Source organism: Schistosoma haematobium, chromosome 2 (genome assembly GCF_000699445.3).
Source record: "Schistosoma haematobium chromosome 2, whole genome shotgun sequence".
Lineage (NCBI taxonomy): Eukaryota > Metazoa > Platyhelminthes > Trematoda > Strigeidida > Schistosomatidae > Schistosoma > Schistosoma haematobium.
Genome location: NC_067197.1, coordinates 45,004,035 through 45,028,195, shown reverse-complemented (window position 1 = coordinate 45,028,195; position 24,161 = coordinate 45,004,035). Strand labels below are relative to the sequence as shown.

Sequence of the window (24,161 nt, the reverse complement as noted above, 5' to 3'; positions counted from 1 at the left end):
CTGGACCTAGGTTTCCTGCATCTCAGTCCCATATGAGTTCATTCGCGGACTGGATAGCTCAGTGGTAACGTCTCTGACTGTGAAGCTAGGTAACACGGGATCGAGTCAGTATAAGGAAATATACACAATCATAGTTGTTCCAACATATTCACTCTTTCACTTTCCACTTAATTCAGAAAGTTCAGCGAGTGCATGTTATCTATAAATTCATTATTTAACTATGTTCTGCTTCTATAAGTTCGTAGTTTTTTCTGATTTCATCGATTTGTTCCACTGGAATAGGAATTGATATGTAAGTAAGACCAAACTTATATGAATCTCTTTGCGTATGTTAAGATACTACTAATTCACCAATATTACCATAGACAGTTATTGTGTAATTATTTTAGTCGTTAGAATCGACGTTGGCTCAAAAGTCTGTTTTTGTTCATAGTATACTCTCAGGGTGTCTTACTGACACATTGACCCAATTAAACGAAGGTTAAAAGATAATCCCACATTATTGAAAAACACCTGGTTTCCTTTTCTAAAACAGAACACACCACTGGATGGAGATTTGGGTACATGTTTCAGGGAAAGGAGGGAGGAAGGTGTATATTTATGAATGAGTTTATATATATTCTTGATTCGGTTTTAGTCCATAATGCTTCTTTCTGACTGTCGATGTTCTTATTTTTTATTTAATTGAACAAAGAAACACCAAAAAGATATGCGCCACATGAATCATTCGCTTAGTGTGAAAGCCGGGATACTGTCCGGGTGCCCAAACCGAAGCAGATGGTTTTCTTAGGTGGTCACACCCCGAGCCTTTGACCTAAAGGTCTAATCTTTAGGAAAGTGTAGCAACGTCAGAAGATGCAGTCTCATTGTAGCCGGTTACCAACAACAGGTTCATACGCCATTTGTTCCCTCAGAATACTGCAGCCCATGTGCACTATTGGTTTGGAATCAGGGTTTTCCAACATCCTTAAGTAGATCATCCATATCCACCAACCCATTTAAAGAGCTGGACATTCGCTTTTTATCCTCCCAATTTCGGTAACAATACCCCAGCCACGAGAAGGAAGTGAGTTGGACTTTCTTGACAGTGGTTGTATGCACGTGGGCACTTGAGAGCATTTCGAGAAAGAGAGCTGACTCTCTTCACTCTCGGCCGTACCAGAGCATTTGAGGACTGTTGATATTCTCACTCAAGTTTTATAAGAAGCTTATATTTCAGTATTACAGTTAGACACCACACAAAATAACACTGACTTTAATAATAGATTAAATCGATTCTACAGAAAAAAAGATCAACTAATGATAGAATAGATATTTAGTGTAACTACATGTCATAACTCTTCTAAATGAAGACCTTCTAACTTCCAGAACAGAGTTTATATGGTTTGAATCATCTTTTTCTGATTAACGTTATTTTTTTACCGAGTTAGTTTTCTACAGGATGGGGTCGCTAATCCCACACCCAACCTTGTTCCTTTATCCGGGCTTGAGAGTGGCAATAGCCCCATAGAGGGGGGGACCACAGGTGGAGTGTAACTACATACCTACTATATATATATATATATATATATATATATATATATATATATATATATATATATATATATATATATATATGATTAAGTCACATTATTGTAATATGTTATTTTTCCATTGCTTATTAGTAGTATGTAGAAATAGTTTTTAAAAAAAGTCACCTATTCTATGTTTTATGTGATCCAAACCAATTAAGTATGTATGTTTTAAGTGTAAGTAATTCTTTATCTAAATATCTACATGGAATATTTATACGAATATTCTTCAAGATTAGAACGAATAGTTTGATAGAAAGAAGATTATTAAAAATGAGAGAAAAACTAAACTATAATGTGTACGAAAAGTTTGGAAGTACACCATATTCATACCATATCGTAGTGAAACCTTCAGAAGAAATCAAGCAGATTCTAAACAAACATGATATAAGAGTGTGTTTTTGGGGCGAGTAACACCTTAAGATCGACACTAGTGAAAGTTAAGGACAGGTTACCAAAGGAAGAACAATAGAATATTGTGTATGAGATCAACTGTCATGATTGTAATGCAGCCTTTGTTGGAGAAACATCTAGACAATTCAATGTAAGACTGAAGGAACGCAAACAATATTTGAAAAATGTGTCCCAAATCCTCGGTTGATTTGAAGAAATTTGAGAATAAGTCTGCAATAGCGTTACATGCATTAGAAACAGGAAACAAGATTAATTTTGAAAGGACCAAAATACTTCAGAAAGGTTTTAACACCCATAAAGAAAGATTGACAACAGAAGCTCTGTATATATATATGGGCGAACAAGAACAGCCTAAACCGAAAAGATGGTATTCAACTGTTGACTACCTGGCAAATTTCGTTTGAAACCTTATCTTTATTCAACCTGTTTATTTCTCATGCATCGTTATTTTTCACAGATTGATATCATAAGTCAATTGAAGCTAGACCACCATGGAAAACCTGGACGGCCGTTTCGTCCTAGTTTGGGAGTTCTCAGCAGTTAGACATTAACACCATTGGGTGCCTGCCAGCTCAGTGGTCTAGTTGGTTAAGCGCTTGGCGCGAGACCGAAACGTTCGGGGTTCGAATCTCGCGGGGTGCGGGGTCGTGGGTGCGCACTGCCGAGGAGTTCCACAATAGGACGAAACGGCAATCCAATGCTTAGAGGTTTTCCATGGTGGTCTAGCTTCAATTGACTCATGATTTCAATCTGTGAAATTTCTAAAATCTCTACAAACCCCTTCTGGTAAGCGTTAGTTTCGACTGATTTCAATGAGTTTTTTAGCAATACAATTTAGGTATTTGTTTGACACGTACAACGACGATTCATTAACAGTTTTATCAACCTTGAACTTGTACTTTTTATTTATTTATTCCTTCATATATCCCATATCAACACAGAATATCAATAATTCATCTCAAACATACATACATACCTACACACTCACACATATACAATTTGTTTATTCAGTTAATTATTTTCCATGTAGTTGAATTTTTTCACATGATTTGTAGTTAACCGCCTTGTTTTATCCCTATTTTACAAAAAAAATCAACATCCAAATTTTGATTGGTGTAACACAGTATAGTTTTGATTGTTAAAAAGCTATATCAGAAGGGGTTTTGTGAAGATTGTAGTAATTTCAACAGTTGAGATCATGAGTCAATTGAAGCTAGACCACCATGGAAAATGTGGAAGCACTGGACAGCCGTTTTGCCCTAGTATGGCACTCTTCAACAGTGCGTACCAACGATCCCGCCTCCCGAGACATTCGAACCCAGGACCTATCAGTCTCGCGCCAAGCGCTTAACCAACTAGACCACTGAGCCGGCATCCAACGGTGTTAATATCTAACTTCAACCAATCCACGAAGTTACGCCACCGTACACCATTTTCTTCAGTGAGTTGTTATCTCACAACAGACCTGGTTGAACTCCACTGGTAACGGCTTCTCACTAGAACTCCATGAGTATCTCTTGAAGTCAGTCACTAGTGAGCAGATAATTATTATCAGAATGGGTTTTGTGGAGATTGTGGTAATTTCAACAGTTGAGATCATAAGTCAATTGAGGCTGAGGAGTCCCACAAAAGGACAAAACAGCCGTCCAGTGCTTCCAGGCTTTCCATGATGGTCTAGCCTTAATTGTCTCATGATCTCAACTGTTGAAAAAGCTATATATTTCTTTGATGATTTTGATTATTCTACCCTGAAGAAGTCCAGATAAGTTAACTGGACAAAACATTGTAATTGTTTTTTTAAATTTCAATCGCTGAGATTATTTCAAATATAATTTTCACACATATAATGTACATGGAATACGTTATAAGATATGCACAGCCTTAACAAAAATACAATCTATTCCTACAGAAAAAAGAAAGAAAGAAAGAAGCACGCTTCATAGGTGTATAACGTAGTACATAGAGGCAAAGCAAAAGTATCAAAGTATAAGTCTGTAGTATATATAAGAAGGTATGATTTCAGTAATTGAAAGCCCTCTTCCCTGTTTGATACACAATGTCATGATTTATCTTATGCTGTTTTCTATGTTTGCTTTGCTATTTTTTTCCTTGTTAACCATGTGAATATAGAGAAAGAACATTATTATTTCATATGATGTATAGTATACGTGTTATTCAATTACGTAAACTACATATAATCAGAACTATTTCGAATAATATTTCATCACAATGTGATGGGAACAGGTATATATATATATATATATATATATATATATATATAGAGAGAGAGAGAGAGAGAGAGAGAGAGCCCTTGGAAGTATGGAGTAATATATAGATATATACATAATAGATAATAAATTATTATGTAAATACATATTTTATATTAGTGCAAAGAAAAAGGTAATTATTTAAAGGATGAAAGACAAAAGAGATTTACAAATAGTAGTAGTGGGGTATGAGTTACTTATAACAATATAAGTAGTATATAATGATAGTCAGGAAGAGAATGTATTTCAATAGAAGATCGAGAAGGAAAGCAATTGAGATGAAAATGCAGGAACAATGAACTGATATTTGCAAAAAGAATAGTCAAGTTTGAGACAATGAATTGGTATTTTGCAAATGAAGTATTTAGTATATATGGCTCCCAGATTTTAATAAGATGATAACTAATTCTGTGTTCAAACACATTCGATTGCTCCCAGTCGTGCTCTTGTCCACTACAGTAGTAGTAGCAGTAGTCGTGACATTGAAATAGAATGCAAGGATAAATATATCTATTACAAGGCAACCATTTTTTGAGCCAGGAAGTTACCAGGATATATGCAACTTTACTATGTACAAGCCTTAGTCTAAAAATCGATAAGTTTGCACAGTAATCTTAAGCCTATATTCGTACACTCTTAGCTTTTTCTTAATATACACTTATGATAACGACTATTTCAAGTTAAGGTAAGTGTAAGGTATTACAATCACTTCATATGATGACTTAGGTCTATAACCTTATTAATTTGTTTATAAGCTGTTAATATAAATTGTACGTACATCAGTTCGAGTTGCCACACCACATTAGCACACAGATACAAATGTTGATTAAATCCAGTAGTGGTAGAGATAGTAAAATTATAAGCAGTAATCGGAAACATTAGGCTTTGAAGATGTTATTCAAGGAGTATAGTCCAGTGAAATAAATTTGGAAAGAAAAAAAGAAGAAATATGAAGAATTCAGAACATAAATAATGTATGCACCTGCGCCATTGCAAACGATTTTGAGCCATATCATTCAAGGTCTCTAACCATCGGTTGCTATCATCTCACGGTCCCCAACCAGGTAGTCCACACCTACCAACATGGCTCAGTCCACTTGTCAGTGACTTCATGGACTTGTGCCATGTATATCTTCACTATTGTTATCTATTCAATTTAAACATTTGTATTCGTCATAAACATAATGTATCATGAACAAAATCTTATTCTTTTGCATTGTAAGTACATTCTAGAATAATTTGATATCATTTTTTCTACTTTATAGTCAGTCAGTTAGTCAGCTACAACGCAGGATCAGGCACATATATGCAACGTTTAAAGTTGCTACACCTCACTCATTAATCACAATTGATTGACCACTGGGTGGTGATCAATGTCATGTGTGTCAAGTCCTTCTTAGTGCAGATCGAATGCTATCGACCAAGTTGCAATGTGGCTAACCTGGGTCCACGGTTTCCTGTTGACTACATCTAACCACCATCTAACTTCACTCAATTAGTACAACAAGGTGAACAACGAATTCATAGAAGTAGTTAATTCAATGATAGTAATATATAAAAGAAAGATTGTGTATAGGGATGTAATACAGGAAGAAAAAAATAGTTCACAGAAAGAACGATATTAAGCGATTTCAATCTCATGATTTAAGTGAAGACAAAGAAAAGAGTGTATACACCTATGTCATTGTGATGAGATGAAAATAAATTGGTTATTCTTTAGAACAACTCATTATCCAGTTTACAGTTGGATAAACTACATTTGAAGACATTTCAAATTTGACTGGGAAAAGAGGAAACTACATAATTATTTAAACAAATAAAAATTGAATATCAGTATGGGGTTGTGCAAATTATTGTTTTAGATTGAAATCATGAACTTAAGACCCTGGGTTCGAACCCAAGGCCTTCGGTCTCGAGCGTAAACGCTTAACCTCTAAACCACTGAACTTGCGAGCGGGATGGTGGATGCATAATGCTGAGTCTTACAACAGAACGAAACGGCCGTCCAGTGCTTCCAGGTTTTCAATAGTGGTCTAACATTAATCGGTTCATGATCTTAAACAAAAATTGAATAATACAAAAGAATTGACCTACTTTTGTTTGCCTAGAAATTCATGCAATAATTCTTCTGAGCATAATTTATGCATTTCTGGTAATAATTTTTCCAATTCAGCTGGTATAGGGAAACCGGCATACTGCAATGGAGTTTTTTTATTTAAAATGAAAAAACAGGCAGAATGAAAAACAGAACTAACCGAATATAAACATAATTATCATAAAAATGTGCTTACAAACAGTTTATTCAGACAATATTAAAGCTTTATAACATAAAGTTCTTCTGAAGGTATCTGAAAACGAAATAGGGTTAGAGGTGATCTTAGTGGCCTGAGAGCGTGACCTCAATGCCCAAGGGACAACTGCTTGAGGTCGGTGTTAGCTCCGTAATTGTTCAGACTTTACCACCGGGACGGATATCCGTGGGATAAGGCGGAGTGTGTATTTAAGGGTTGACCTATTCTAACCCCACCTCTCCTTGAGTGAAGGCAGCATCGTTGTTATGCTGGTTGCCTGAAGGAAACACCTTACTGCCATCACACCTCTGCACAGTCAGCAGTACGACTTTACCCCTGGATCTTGGGTTTGCTGATTTTATTGTTACCACTCTTCAGTCGAACTGGAAACGATTGTTAAAGCCAGTATAGCTCGATTGGTTCACCACGATAGGCAAGCCCGACCACAACTTCAAGGTAGCAGCATACATGCTCTTTATGCGGACAGACATAAGTAGTATGTAGCAGAAATTGAAAATGGAATACCTGTTAGCAGAAAGTCAGATCAACGAAACAGGAAGGGAAGTAGGAAGCAATCGTAATAACAGCAAGATTGGAAGAATCATGAAGCACGTACACTACAACTAAGGGAGGGTGTGCAAATAATGTATTCAATGTATGATTTCAGGTTCGACAACCTGAAGTGATTTTATCAAAAATTATTATTATTACTATTATTATTATTATTATTATTATTATTATTATTATTATTATTATTATTATTCAAACACATAAACATTGTTACAAGGAGGCACCAAACAAATATGCGCCACATAAATCATTCAATTTGTGTGCTCTAACCGGGTTGGTGGACCCACAGAGTCCACCTAGGAGAGTTGAAAAACCCTTATTCCAAACCACACACAGTTAAGAAAGTTGGGTAACTACTTGGGTTCGATTATAGTTGTCTAATTGAGATTACTTACATCAAGTGTAAACACTGTATGAATAATCAAGTGGTCTGAGATAATGTATTCCGGAATGACAAAGTTAACAGTTTAATGTGGGTTAGTGTTTTACAGTGCTCATTTTCATGGCTTGTTCATATTTTACGCACATCATTAAGTGCTCCTATACTGCACCAACGCTTGAAGTGTATGGTAAAAGTTAAGACGTTATCGGTTCATTATATAGAAGTTATTAGGAAAACTATAATCCCCTAGTCCGTCACAAAGCGGTAAACGTAATCCTATAAGTACACAAACTCATTAGCTTTAGAACTCATCAAAGATGATTTAGAATAGAAGAAATTAGTTAACCTGCCATAGTAGTACGAGTATTAGTATCGATGGCTTATCAAATGATCTCAATAATATATTATTTTCAACTTGACAAACGACATAGAACGATAGTCTAAATAATAAATATTCATAAGAACAAAAACATATAGTGAAGTACTGGCACTGACCTTACGAGCTAAATAATCATCTCTTACAAAATAAATTGGACAATCATAATCTGTAGATCGTTGTTCAACACAATCCAATAGTTTGTCAACACCTATAAAAGAAAAAATAGGTGAATAGTTATTTGATAACATCAAAAAGGTACAAGTATTTATAAACAATTGTCTACACAAGATACCATCAGCAACAACCTAGTGTAGGAGAGAACAACCCAGGTTCCAGATGAAGAGGAAATTAGGTAAAGATGTTGGAAGTGGATAGGACAAGTATTACAGAAAGCATTAAACTGTATCATAAGGGCAAGTGCTAACTTGGAATCATAGAAGAAAACGGAAATGAGGAAGATCAAATAACAGACTGCGTAGGGAATCGGAAACAGACATGGAAAGGATGAATAGCAACTGGGATCAACTGGGAAAGATTGTTCAGGATAAAGTTGTGTGGAGAATGCTGATGGGCAGTCTATTCTCCTCCATGAGGGGTAAAAAGCGAAAGTAACAGTAAAGCGTTGTAACAGTTTACAACTGAATAAAAGATACTAAGAAAAGTAAGAAGAATTGAATAGATAAATAAACCATCCACAATAAACTTAGCTGACAAAAGTAATAAGTTAATAATAAATATAATTTTGTTATATCCCGATGAGTAGGAGAATTATATTTCTAACATTTCGTGACTTAATTTAAGCTACTTCTTCAGAGTAAATAAATAACCATCCAGTACTTCCAGGTTTTAACTAGTGGTCTAATATCAATCGATTCATGATCTCAATAAAAAACGACCTTAAATTAACACTATTTAAACTTGTATTAATTTAATGTCGGTAATTTTTACTTACTCTGAAGAAGTAGCTTACATTAAGTGACGAAACTTCAAAAATACAATATTTTTACTCATTGAGATCTAACATAAATTTATGTATTAGTAACTCTCTATCTTACTCTATATCAAGTTCAAACATTAAGTAGGAATTGAAAGATGTGACTTAGAGTACAAAGCATATATTTACAAATAGTTTTAATGGGAAAACATTTGAATTCGGTATCTGATAGTTCTATTATCAATATTGATAAATCATTTTGAATTTTATTTTGAATATGTGTAACAGATAGTTTAATCAAACAATACGCCAATTATGAGACTAAGCGAAAATTTCTAAGAGTTGAATTGATGAGTCGATTAAAGTTGAACTACCATGGAAAACCTGGAATCATTGGACAGTCGTTTCGTCTTAGTACGAGACTCCTCAACAGTGCACATCCAAGATCATGAACGCGAAATTTGAACGCAGAACCTTCGGTCTTACAGTACTATCATTTTTCATTTGTTTGTTGGTAGTAGATATGGTATCAATATGTTTTGAAATAATCATGGAATTAACAATTATCAATAATTTGAATTATATTTTGTATTACTTTTTGTACACTGGAGCTGACCTCTTCCTTACAATTTATCTGAATAAGCAAAGATAGACAGTGGCTAGCAGTAGAATCAGGGATGCGCGTTTCGTCCTATTTGGGACTCATCAACTGGATGTACTTACATCTGAGTTGATGTTCACTTCAGCATTCGAACCCAGTACCGTTCGCTTCAAACATCATCGCGTTATCCACATAGCTACTGAGTCCCAGGGTGAATATCAACTCTGAGGTGCAGGTACATCCAGATGACGAGTCCCAAATAAAACGAAGTACGCGTCCTAGATCCCACTGCTAGCCACTATCCATCTTTGTTCATAAAGCTTGTGTCTTCAGGCAATATTGAGGCAGTCCGCACAGGATGCATATACGCCAACATGAGACTGATCAATTGCAGTTCTAAATAACAATGTGAAGATACAAGTAAACAACATCAAGTGAATTTATCTGAATGTTGATAATTTACACTTTTGAACTATTTAATTTCTGAAGTTATACTTGCACTATCTATTACATTGTTCTTGTGATTATCGAAATTTCTTAACTTGATGCTCTTATCAATCTTTCCGCGATTCTATAAATTAATTGAAAACAATTTATATAATAGATTGACATTATCGAAACATAATCAATGGAAATATGATGGCATTGGATAGCTAACAGTCTAGAACTGTTCAACAATGTACACCTACAAAATTAAAAGGAAGAGGATCAATGACAAATGTATCAACTTCAAATTATTGTCATTCAGATTTTTTATCTTGTGTTATCACAACTCTATGCTATATTTGAAGCTTGATTAAGAAACTTCTGTGAATGTGAGAAAACCTTTTTTTAATTATAAGCAAAGATGGATAGTAGCCAGCAGTAGGATACACGACACGCGTTTCGTCCTATTTGGGACTCGTCAACTGGATGTACCCTACATCCTAGTGTTGATGTTCACTTTGGAACTCGAATCCAGTACTGTTCGCTTCATACGCTATCGGATTATCCACTTAATTACTAAGTCCTGATAGCCATTTACTTGTGTAATGAGGTGAAGTTTAAATTCACTTGGTATAGTTTACTTGAATCTTCCCATTGATGCCTTTAGGAATGCAATTGATCAGTCTCTTATTGATATATATGTGTACTGTGTGTATTGCCTCGATGTTGCATTAAGTCACAAGCATCATAAGATTCAAGTAAAACAAAGGGTTATCAGGATTCAGTAGCTAAGTGAATAACGCGATGGGGTTTGAAGCGAATGGTACTGGGTTCGAGTCCCACAGTGAACATCAACTGCGGGATGCGGGTAAATCCAGCTGACGAGTCCCAATAAGGACGAAACGCGCTTTGTCCTGGATCCCACTGCTAGTCACTATCCATTTTTACATAGGTTATTTGATTGTCTAACTAATATTGTCGCTGTATTTCTTGGTAATTCTATCCTTCCAAATTATTCACGTTACTGATTTCGTTTAGGATTAATTTCTTTTACAAACGTAATATAATTTCTGAAGTATTTGACGAAAAGTGTAATAATTTATGATTTACCGATAATCATAAAATTTTGTTTGACTCATGCAACTTCTAGAGTAATGCGTTTTAACAGTCGAATTCACGAGTCAATCTAAGTTAGACCACTGTACGGCCGTTTAGTGCTAGTATGAGACACCCGAACAATGCATATCCGCGATTCCACACGCGAGACTCGATCCCAGGACCTTCAGGCTTGCGTGTGAATGCCTAGCCTCTAGACCACTGAGCCGGCATCCAACACTGTCAATGTCTAACTACAACTAACCCATGATCACTAGTGACTAGCTTCAAGATGGATTTCCTAGAATTCCAATGAGAAGCCGTGTCCAATGGAGTCCAATCTATATAGGGTGGAGACAGTTACCCACCTCAGACAATGGATGAATGGTTGCGTAATGGTGGTGAACACAAATAGATTATATCACCACCACCAACCGTTTAAGGGAATCAATAGAAGACTACCACCCCTACTGAAGTATATGCTTGAAATCTAATCACTTCCTACCCTAATGAGAGCACGTATTTCCATGCGCTTTGCTAGATATCAATTCGAAGATAAAAAGGTGAATGATATATCCAGTAAAAATTTAGCCAAGAACTAAGTTGATCATCGAGAAACAGCTCATACTGAAGAAGCCTGGAACGATATCCAAACACCTGTCAGTATATAAGTAACATGTATCAACATCTCAAATCAAAAGGTTAAGAACGACCAGTAGATTTTGATGGCATCTACTGAATTTATAGATGCTCGACAACTCATTCCATCAAGCTTGAAGAACGATGAAGTTCGAAGACAATTCAGACGTAAACTAATAAAAACTTTAGACAATCAAAATGAGCAGTGGTAATCGACGAAAACAAAAGAGATGGAAAAGGAAGTGAGCTATAGGTGAGAACAGACAACTTTACCGAATGATCAAGGAAATATATGTTAAAAAGGCAGATTTTGGTGACAATGTCTTGAGAAGGGTGAAAACTTTATCCATTCTAAATCTGGTAGAACTCCTTAGCAAACAGTTCAACAGACTTAGAGCTACACTTTAATTACCGTATGTCCTAAACCAAACTGAATGATAAATTGTCACGTTTCCCAACCCTTGATGGGGTTGAAAAGGCTACATCCAGTCTAAAACGAAGATCATTAAATTCTGCTTCATTAAACTCGGAGCTCTGAAGGGAAGATAAAAAAGTTTAAGCAGTTAAGCTGACTGAGGTATTGGATTAAGTTTGGAAACTGAACGTTATTCTATCTGACTGGCGTCGATTGTTTCAGTTTATGAAAAAGGAAAAAGCACATCTTAAGATAACCACAGAGCGACCACCTTGACTAACATGACCTCAAAAATTAGACTTAATAATCCCTTAATGTTTACCTAGTGCGATAGCGATTCCCAGAAAGCCAATCAGGTTTCAGATTTGAACGTGAGATGCTCAGTATCCCCATTTTTAATTACTTCTATCTTTGACGTCCTCCTTGAAATAAAATTTTCTTTAATCAACCCTTTAGGAGTCGATCTCCTACCAAGAAGTTCACTGATCGACTCAGAACACGCTCATCATATGATCCTATTCGGTGGAGACCCCAATAAAATTTAGTATTTTGATCGATTTGAGCGACAATGCTAACATGTTTGGAATGAGTTTTTCTCCCTCCAAACTAATGACAGGGGGTGAATTGTTTGAACTTATCGACTACTTACTTCACTTAGAAATCTCATCAATCCCGGTGACGAAATCTCGATATGGACTAGGAAAACCCGGCTGTCTTTTAGCGCTTGGCATTACTTATGGCGTGGACAATATGCCCGTCTCCCTACCAAAGGGCCTAGATAATTAATTAATTATTTATTTATTTGGACACATATATATTGGTACAGGAGTGCGCCAAATATATATGTGCCACACAAAACAATGGGACTTTAAGAAGAAAAAAAATGAGGAACGTAAAAAAAATTTTTTTTTAAAAAACAATAATGAAGAGATTGGTGTAAGGGAGTGTAGTAATAATCATAGTCATAATGGGTGGACGGAAAGGTACAATCAGAACAAATCTTTCAGTTAAGGAAGAAACAACCACTTTTATGAAGAAAGTAAAAGGTTACAGCAGGATCGCCACTGGCTTCTATTCTGAGCCATATCTGATAACGTCTCTAGCCACTGTGTAGCACCATCTCTCGGACCCCAACCAGGGAGTCGTGAAGGACCAACACAAGCCAGCCCTTTGCAGGTTTCTTTCATACCACGACACCATGTCATACACTGACCACCTCTCCGCTTTCTCCAACCAGTCCCAGAGTCGGCAAATAATGCACAACGTGGAATTCTCTGAGACGACATTCGGAGAACATGTCCAAGCCACCGAAGTCGGTGATTCAAGATGGTGACACCAATTACATTATCGTCTCTGTGCCCGAACACACGATGCCAAACCTCTGCATTACTGACATAGTGTTGCCACTGGATGTCAGCAATCCTTCGGAGACAGCGGTGATCGAACACAGAGAGTCGTCTAACATCCTCAACTCGGAGGCCAGGTTTCACAAGCATAGAGTAAAACTACTCTCACCGACGCGTTGTAAATTCGACCTTTTACAGCCAGACTAACATCACGAAGGCGCCAAAGGTGGCCCAGATTGGCATAAGCCGCTCTGGCTTTCACTATTCGTGCATTGATCTCATCACTCTCGTCACCACCAGCACCTATGCAGCTACTCAGATACACGAACTTCTCGACTACTTCTATCTGCTCACCATCCAGGGTGAGTACAGGATTGGAATCCTGCCAGTCTTGTAGAAGTACTTTGCACTTCGAAGGTGCGAAGCACATACCATACCTACGGACACTGTTTGCCAACTGATTAAGCGCAAATCGCATGTCTTGGGGATTATCGCACCGTAAGACAATATCGTCCGCATACTCAAGGTCGAGAAGTCTTTCTCCAGGCAACAGATCCACACCACCATTACTTACATTCATCAGAGCTGTTTCCAGAATGTCATCGATGGTAAGGTTGAAGAGGAATGGTGAGATTGGGCAACCCTGCCTAACCCCACTGCTCGAATAGAACAATGGAGAAAGGTGATTGTATGCCCTCATTCTCCCTGAGGTGTTTGTATATAGGGCTTTTAGGATGTTAATAAACTTCTCAGGCACACCCTTCTTCAATAGACAATCCCAGAGAACAGTCCTGTCCAACGAATCGAAGGCAGCCCTGATGTCAAGAAACAACACGATTGTTGGCCTTTGATAAGTATGGCGGTGTTCTAACATTTGGCGGAGGGTGAAGATATGATCAATACATCCTCGACCAGAACGAAACCCAGCCTGCTTCTCGCGAGTCAATCTTTCTCGGGTTTTAAACAACCTACGAAGTATGACGGAATCCAATAGCTTGGACGCAATCGGAAGTAAACTTATCCCCCGATAGTTGTTACAGGAACGACGTGAACCCTTTTTAAAGATAGGGACAACTATCGACTCATTCCATGACGTTGGTACACTCTCTAGTTCCCAAACCTTTGTAAACAACGTCGTCAATTCCTTAGTCAAAAAGTCACCACCATCTTTAAAAAGAGCCGAAGGTAAGTCATCTGGGCCAGGTGATTTGTAACGCTTCAAGAGTTGGAGTTCCTTGCGGACTTCCGCCTCATTTGGTGGATCAGTGGTCACCGGCCATGGAGGGCAGGACAGCCTGGCCGATGTTGCCGGAGCAGCAGGCCAGTTGAACTGCCCTTCGAAAAATTCTGCCCATCGTCCAAGACGTCGATGGATGTTAGTGATTGGCATCCCATCATCCTCGCAGATTGTTTCACTCACACCAGACTTCTTGCTGCCAGTGGCTCGGATGAGCTGGAAGAGCTTTCGGTAGTTACCAGATGCAGCTGCTGCTTCCAGCTCATTAGCACGCTTCGATCACCAGGCTTCTCGGTCCTTACGCAAGCTTTGCCCAATTTCCTTACGTAACATCCTTCGTTTGTTGTCAAACTCACGGTTACCCGGAGTAGACCGACGGGCTTCAATGAGTTGTAAGGAGCCAGAAGAAACCCAGTGCTTGCAAGCGGGACGTTTCGCGAACCCACAACCGACTTTACTCGCCATTTTCATGGCGTCATGCAATTGCAAACAATGCTCATCTTTACTTTTCGGTGGAATGGTAGCTGGCCTAGAAACTAGCTCGGTTCGATACTTACTAGCAACCAACTTGCTAACATCAATCCGTTGGTGGCGGTCACTTCGTTGGCCACTGAAAAGTAAGGCAAGATTGGCGCAGACCAAGGCATGGTCAGAGTCCAGATAGGTACTCCAAAAGGAGCGGCAGTCTTGTACACAACCACGCCAGCGGTAGCTGATCGCGATGTGATCAATCTGAGTCCAGGCTTGAGATGCAGAGGGAGAACGCCAGGTGGCACATCGGAGATGACTGTGCCGAAAGTTATTGCTAGCCAGAGTCTTGAATACGGGTCTCGGATAGACAACAAACATCAATATTAAGACTTTCCAAAGACATAGCCAGCCCTATCTGTTGACCAACCTGCATAAGTGTGCGAACGTTGAAGGCAGCCAGTTTGAATGGTGCACGTGGTTTCAGAAAAACTGCTTCAGTCCTCGTATTCGGTGGTAACATACAATTTTCAACCGGACAGTGACTCGAGAATGTTTAGATAGAGTCGAATTTCTACCATAGACGAGTTGCTGTATAAGTCGAAAAAAATAAGTATAGACAGAGTAGAAATAAAAGAGGGTGAATAATGATGTAGTAAATAATAATAATAATAATAATAATAATAATAATAATAATAGCAATAATAAAATTTGAATCATTTGAATGTTCGTCGAAGCAAGAGAATTAGTTTCCATGATCATAGACAGTTCAGTTCATTAATTGTGTGTGGGCTGTGATACTACCCGGCTGCCCAGATCGAAGCAGGTGGTTTTCTTAGAGTGCCACACCCAGAGCCTTCCACCTAAAGGTCTAACCCACAAGGCAGTGGAGCAACATCAGGAGATGCAGTTCTATGGTAGCAAATGACTAACAATAAATTCATACACCATTTGTTCCTTCAGGATACTGGAGTCCATGTGCACCATTGGTTTGGAATGAGAGTTTTCCAACTCCCGTAGGTGGACTCTCCATGTCCATCAACCCGGTTAAAGCACCGGACATTCGTTTCTCGTCCTCTCATTTTCGTAAACGACACCCCCGCTACGAAGAGGCAGTGAGTAGGACTTCCCTGACAGAGGCTATATACGCATGGCCATATGAGAGCATTTCGAAAGGGAGAGCTAACTCTCCCCACTCTCGGCCGTACCAAGACTGTATAAAGCGATTTAGGTAGGGCAGGGTTACAACTTATTATCCATTATTTGAAAGCTAATTGTTTTGACTATTTCATCTAATGATATATTTATAAATCGATACAAGTGACAAGTAGTAAACAAATAAATGTCAATCAACCATTTCGAAATATCTAGTTCAATCCCTTAAATATTTCAATACAAAATATTGAAACAATTGGATTATAGTGAAATGATTATTAGTAGTTCATGAATATGCATTTCTCATCTTAACTAGAATTACTATGTAAACAAGCAAACTGAATGTTAAATACGATTGAGATAGTAAGCTTATGGATACTGTCAATTATCAAATAAGTTTCAAATACATAACGATATAAGTCAAGTAACCATTTAAAACCAAAAAAATTAGTAACCAGCTGATTTGTCGTTTTTTTAATTTGAAAATCACCAAGGGTATTAACATCTTATGGAGTGATAAACTATTGAGATTTAACTAGATTGTTTCGTTGTTCATCCCCGTTGAGTCAATTTGTAGCGATGGTTCAATAAATAAGGCGTCTGGCTTTCGATCAGTAACTAGCAGGTTCGAGCCCTTTCCCAATTACTTGGGTGTGGGCAACTAGCTACTATCACTAGCCCTCCAACTGAGTGTGCACATAAATCCTGACCCCATACAGGATTTGTGTGATACCACATCATGCTAGGCATTATCATGGAAGATATCTATATCTCACATTCTTCATCGTTTACTTCAATTTCATCTGTCTCCTTTTTTTAACTATTTTACACTTTATATTTTATTATCATAGATATCGGTATTTTCCCTTGTTCTCTACCTTCCATCATGAAAACTACATGTTCATCCTGTGCTGTGATTTGAACTGTGACAACGTGAACAATCTATTGAGGTTTGAACCAATGATCTTAAAGAAGCGTGAACAAGTAAATTATCATTGAGAAGACGAAAGATTATCAGAACTATGTGATGATATATTAGTGTAATATATTTCGAACAATCTAATCACACATTACATACTTGTTAAGAATATTTATATATAAAAATAAAAGGTTAACTAGACTACAAATGGAAGGTAAGAGCAGACAATGATAATGAGGAAACAATATGAAGACACTGGGTTCGAATCCCGTGGGCGGAATTGTGGATGGGTACTTCTAAGGAATCCTACAATAGAATGAAACGGCCATCCAATGCTTCCAGGTCTAACATCAATCAATTCATGATCTCAATCAAAAACTTAATAATCTTCAAAACCCTATACTGATAAAGTGAAAATAATTTGAAACCTTATCACTCTAGATAATAAGTTAATAATACCAGGGTGAGAATAAACTGGTTTTGAATAGACACAAAAAGGGTTTGGATTTTCGTATGACCTTAGTATACGCCCTTTTACACTTTTGTACAACACCACCACAAAAGACAAGTTAAGATAAATCTTATGATTTGATTGAATTATGTGTTGGACAATAGAGGATGATGGATGTAAACATTATTTTATTTATTTAAACACATAAACATTGGTACAAGGAGGCACCAAATACATATGCGCCACATAAATCATCCGATTTGTGTGCGGGCTGGGATACTGTCCGGGTGCCCAGATCGAAGCAGGTGGTTTTCTTAGGGGGGCCACACCTCGAGCCTTCCGCCTAAAGGTCTGATCCACAAGGCGGTGGAGCATCGTAAGGAGATGCAGTCCCATGGTAGCCGGTGACCAACGATTGGTTCATATACCATTTGCTCCCTCAGGATACTGGAGTCCATGTGCACCATTGGTTTGGGAACCGGTTAAAGCGCCGGACATTCGATTTTCGTCCTCTCAATTTCGCAAACAATACCCCCACCACGAGAAGGCAGTGAGTAGGACTTCCCTGGCAGAGGCTGTATATGCGTGGCCGTGTGAGAGCATTTCGAGAGGGAGGAGGGCCACCCTACTTTTGGCCATACCAGGGCATTTGGGGGCGGATGTAAACATACTCTACTTTTATTAAATCATTCGATTCTATATGTTTCTACAACCATTTAGGTACATGTTCATACACACTAATTTTGAGATTACATAGTTCTGATAATCTTCATCTTTTTATTACACTAACGAAATTTATCATTAGTATGAAAATCAAAATGTACATAAAAGTATTGAAAAAATATTTAACTGATATATATTACAAAGATTTAAAGCAGAAGAAGAAGAAAAAGAAGAAAAATAATAATAAGAAGAAGAATGTATTTGTAACATTTCAGTGAATGAATTTGAAGTAAATTCAACACACTTCATCTGAATGAGAGTGTGTTGGCAGAAGGGATTCAAACCCAGGACCTTCGGTCTCGTGTGTACGAATATTCAATCTCTTGACAACTAAGTCGAAACATCGGATTTATTTCATATTCATTAGCTGAGATTTTTACGAATACATTCTTTCTGTTTAATGTCTCACATCAATTCAGCGTTGTAATACTATGAAACTATTTGATCAAATTTAGACAAAAGTTCTTATATATTACAAAAAGGGCCATTTTTTAAGATAAGAAAATGAAGACAAATATATTCTGAATCTAAAACAAATTGTAAAATAGTTAATCATAACACTTAATCTAAAGATGAACATGTTTATACAGTAAACGGCATGTGAAATCAAGTATAATACATACCAGAAAAGTTATTGATGATGTCATTTTAAACTACTGTCAAAATTGAAATTAGATATGAATCTTATTGATAATTAGAATGGAAATGTAGTTTTTTCCTGCTATACTATTACAAGACTATTAACAATGCGTATCTTCACAATTTCATCAAGTAGAGAGCTCAGGATCATTGGATTTAAAATAATGAGAATGTTTACTACTAAATTGCCCCCAAATGCCCTGGTACAGCCGAGGGTAGGGAGAGTCAGCTCTCTCTCTCTCTCTCTCTCGAAATGCTCTCACATGACCATGTGTATACAGCTACTGTCAGGAAAAACCTAGTAATCAACTTCTCGCAGCATTACTGTTTTTCACGAAATTGAGAGGACGGAAAGCGAATGTACGGTGCTTTAACCTGGTTGGTGGATACGGAGAGTCCACCTAGGGGAGTTGGAAAACTCTCATTCCAAACCAATGGTGCACATGGACTCCAGTATCCTGAAGGAACAAATGGTGTATGAATCTATTGTTAATCACTTGCTACCATAGAACTGCATCTCCTGATGTTGCTCCACTGCCTTGTGGATCAGACTTTTAGGTCGAAGGCTCCGGGTGTGGCCCCCTAAGAAAACCACCTGTTTCGATTTGGGCACCCGGACAGTAACCCAGCCAACACACAGATCAAGTGACTTGTGTAGCGCATATGTATTCGGTACCCCGTTGTACTAATATTTGTGTACAAATAAATGAATAAAAGTTATCACTAGATTACTTAATTGTCATTGAAAATTTCAGAAGTATAACTTTAATTGTGAACAATTTCTAAAAATACTTTATTCACAACAGTGATCTAATGGTTAAGCGCTCGTGCGCGAGACTGATAGATCAAAGGGTTCAAATCTCGCGAGGCAGGATCGTGGATACGCACTGCTGACGAGTCTCACAGTAGGACAAAACGGCCTCCCAGTGCTTCCAGGTTTTCCATGGTGATTTAGCTTCAATGGACTCATGAATTCAACTATTAAATAATTAGAACTTTATATAGTTGAAAATAATTGGCGACGAAATCCTTCATTTACATTAATTAACTATCAAATCAATAAGAAATAGAACGTATATGCATGTTGATAGCTAAAAGATGATCTAACGACTATAATGATCTTTTGATTCTAAGCATTAACTAAAAACATAAAGGTAATTTTAAAAGAGTAATTAATCAGTTGATTTATCCCTATCACTAACCATGAAAGCAATTGGTCAACCACTTCGTTTAAATGACATGTTTCTATTTAAAATAGATTGATTGGGTACAGAATTACATTTGATAAAACGGGAGGGTGAAATGAATTGAATCCTTTTCTATAAAAACTGATTGATATAATTGAGTAATCTAGACATTCCAAAGATTGGAGTGAAACTAGATTATCTACATTAAAGTTTTCTTATATGAAAGGTTCATAAAATAATCATTCTAATATGATTAGATTATGGCTACTATTATTTCAAAGAACAAATCAGATCCCAGCGGAGGAAGAAATCATGAAGAAGCGCTGGAAGTGGATAGGACACACATTGAGGAAAGCACCCAACTCCATCACAAGACAAGCCGTCACCTGGAATCCTTAAGGCCAAAGTAAAGATGAAGACCGAAGAACACATTACGTCGAGAAATGGAGATAGACATGAGTAAAATGAACAAGAATTGGATGGAAATAGAAAAGAAGGCCAAGGACAGAGTGGGCTGGAGAATGCTGGTCGGCGACCTATGCTCCATTAGGAGTAACAGGAGTGAAACATGGCCGGTAAGAGTAGAGGATATTCGTAGGTTACTAGTATTCGATCATAGGTGTCTTCGAAACATTGCTCGTATATCATGGGACCATCGAGTAAGTAACACAGTTGTTAGGAAACGGGTACTAGGTAAGGATGGCAAATCAATTGATGAAGTAGTGAAACTTCATCAGTTGAGATGGCTGGGACACGTGTTACGTATGCCTAACCACCGACTACCTCGACGTGCGATGTTCAGTGGTATAGGAGTAGGTTGGAAGAAAGCTAGGGGCGGCCAGACCAAAACATGGCACAAGTTCATGAAGTCACTGACAAGTGGACTGAGTCATGTTGGTAGGTGTAGACTACCTGGTTGGGGACCACGAGATGATAGCAACCGATGGTTAGTAACCCTGAATGACATGGCTCAAAATCGTTTGCAATGGCGCAGGTGCATACACTCTCTGTGTTCTCCCGAATTCTAATCTTCTGAATTCTTCATGTCTCGCTCTTTTCTCTTTCCAAATTTATTTCACTGTATTATACTCTTTAAATAACATCTCCAAACCCTAATCTTCCCGATTACTGCTTATAATTTTACTATCTCTACCACTACGGGATTTGAATCGACAATTGTATCTGTGTGCTAATGTAGTGTGGCAACTCGAACTGATGTACGTACGTACGAAGTTCTACGTTGTTACTGACTGACTGACTGATTTCATACAATATATAGAAGATATCAAACCGGATATGCTTTCATGCAAAAATTGATACATATCATATATACTTGAACAGATAACAAATCAGTTACTCATAATTATTACTAGTTATAACAGTGTATTACATAATCATCATGTATATTCATTCATTTACTGGGGAATTGTAGTTTTTTACTGTTAATCACAATTCGTCCGTTCTATAAGAAAAAGATTTTGACAAAATAGCTCTATTAGAACAATCATTATGTCATTAAGCCACAACTCGAGTACAACCCATTGCAGCATGTCAATCAAGTCATCTAGGCCGAACTAGGCTATGGCCTTAAGTAAGCTGATAGTTATCTGGTATTACTAAATCAGTAGAAAACATGTTGACATATTAAATGATACTGAGTACTATGTTAGAGTCCTGATATAAGTATTAACATTAGAATGAAGGTAAAATCGGTTGACGAGGCTTAGACAAGATGAAACCCGTGTCCTGTATCCAATCGCTAACTGTAATCCATCGAATTTTTTTAAAAAAAAACATAACTTGTTTACAAAGTACAAGTTCATATACCTCAACAGTAACAACATATTTTGTGTGTTAATTAAATATAATGTCAGATTATCTCTATTGAATGGCCGCCAAGAGCCTGATGGAATAAATGGTGGATGAACCAATTGTTGGCCGTTGGCTGCTATGAGACTCCATCTACTTATATTGCTCCACTGCCTTGTGGGTTAGACCTTTAGGTCGACGGCTCCGGGAGTGGCACCCTAAGAAAACCACCTGCTTCGGTTTAAGTACCCGGGTAGTATCCGAACCCCCACATAAATCGAATGATTTATGTGTCGCATATCTATTTGGTGCCTCCTTGTACCAATATTTATGTGTATAAATAAATAAAAATCATAATTATCAGAAGGGATTTTGTGGAGATTTTAAAAATTTCATTAGTTGAAATCATGAGTCGAATGGGCGGCCGTTTCGTCCTAGTATGGGACTCCTTAGTGATTTCAGGTTTTCCATGGTGGTCTAGCTACAATTAAATCATGATTCCAACTAGTGGAAAATCATAATTGTTATGATTTGATAAGTTGCATTCACAGTTAACTGAAGAGAGAGTTTACACAAAAAAATCTTTCAGAATAATTGTAGAACTTTTATTATGCATTAATTTGTAACTCAGTTATATAATATACCCTTGTCAGCCAGGGTAACTTTACATTGGTTTTCAGGAGAATAGGACGCTATCCCGCTTCACAGGAGAACTAGACACTATATAGACTTTAACGCTACAATCTGAATAGTACAGCTCAATCCTATGGCGCAATCAAACAAGTCTCAAGCACCTTGATGGATCATTCACACCATTCATATACACATTCACATCACATGTATAATTATTCCAATCAATGATCACATAAATCAATTATGCACAACAGCACGAATAGGTCAAAATTGACTCATGATATACAAATTTCAGTACTAAGCTTTATGTATGACGATTAATAATACACACCAATTATCCAGACATAAATAAATAGAGAGAAAACTACTGATTAACAGCTAACTCTTTGATAACTTTACTAAGCTATCAAAACTTCGCCTAAAGCTCTTCTAGAGTTACTGCCGGTCTCAAGCCCGGGTAAAGGAGGAGGGTTGGGCATGGGGGTTAACGACCCCATCCCGTAAAAAACTAACTCGCTAAAAAAACGCTAACCAGAAAAATTAAGCTATAAAGTTACACTATACTACAATTTTAACAACAAAAAAAAGTAGTTTTCGTTCTATTTTCCCTGAAGTAATTTCAAACCTACAGTAAGTAATGGATACCGGACAAAGAATGTTTCTTTTTCTAATGGAATAAAACAATAAAAATTTAGTCTATTCATTGAACCGATTCAATATGATTGTTTATATAAACAAACAAACATGCACACATACACGCATAGAAACTAAGTTACACTTCTCTGTATAGATAAAGATAATACACTAGAAGTACAAAATACATTTTTATAAATTCATCTCAAAGATAACAATAAATCAATGGGGGAAAAAACCAAAAAGGAATAGGAATCATTATAATAATCAATAAAATTTGTTGTTTCCAATACAAAAAAAGAAAAGAAAAAAAAGGAAAAATAAGTGAATACAAAAAAAACCTGTAAGTGATGAGCCCATTACTTTTTTTTCTTTTCTTTTTTCTTTTCGTTTCTTCTATCAATCATATCCATTTTAAACAAATTCATCTAACTAATGTCGAGGCGTAAAAGTAATTTTTCCCCCGTTACTAATGTACTTTTATGAACGAATTCGAAATTAGGAAAATTTTGATGTATCTCATTCTTTTGACTATTTTCTCTTTTTTTTCAATCTTTAAGGGCCTAATATCATCACCAGTGCGCATCCACGACCTCGCACTGCTGAAGAGTCCCACAATAGGACGAAACGGTCATCCAGTGCTTCCAGGTTTTTCATAGTGGTCTGGTTTCAACTGACTCATGATCTTAATCATTGAAATTACTGTAATATCCACAAAACCCATCTGATATTATTCTTAATATAGTAGAAATATCTCTGCATAGGTCCATTAACTGTAGTGAGAATTTTATGATAACATTAAATAAATTTACAGCGTTTCTATAGCATATTTATGATTAAACCGAGGTGAAACTAAGTAAATTGTAATTGTGCATTATATTTTCAGTAATATCTGAATGAGAGAACAAACCAGCTTATAGCTAAAGAGGAAATTAGTTAAAAACGTTGGAAACAAATAAGATATACATTACGGAAAC

The 24,161-nt window shown here is 37.0% G+C and overlaps 1 protein-coding gene across 2 annotated transcripts in view; it reads right to left on the bottom strand.

The window, feature by feature from the left end:
• The window catches only part of ACP6 (Lysophosphatidic acid phosphatase type 6), a 64,516-nt gene that overhangs the window by 23,872 nt on the left and 16,483 nt on the right, over positions 1–24,161 (bottom strand). For both annotated transcript variants that reach the window (XM_051215339.1, XM_051215340.1), the window contains 2 exons: positions 7,991–8,082; positions 6,347–6,447 (listed from right to left, as the gene is read on the bottom strand). In XM_051215339.1, the coding sequence (XP_051068553.1) occupies positions 6,347–6,447; positions 7,991–8,082 (193 nt within the window). The remainder of the gene's footprint in view (positions 1–6,346; positions 6,448–7,990; positions 8,083–24,161) is intronic.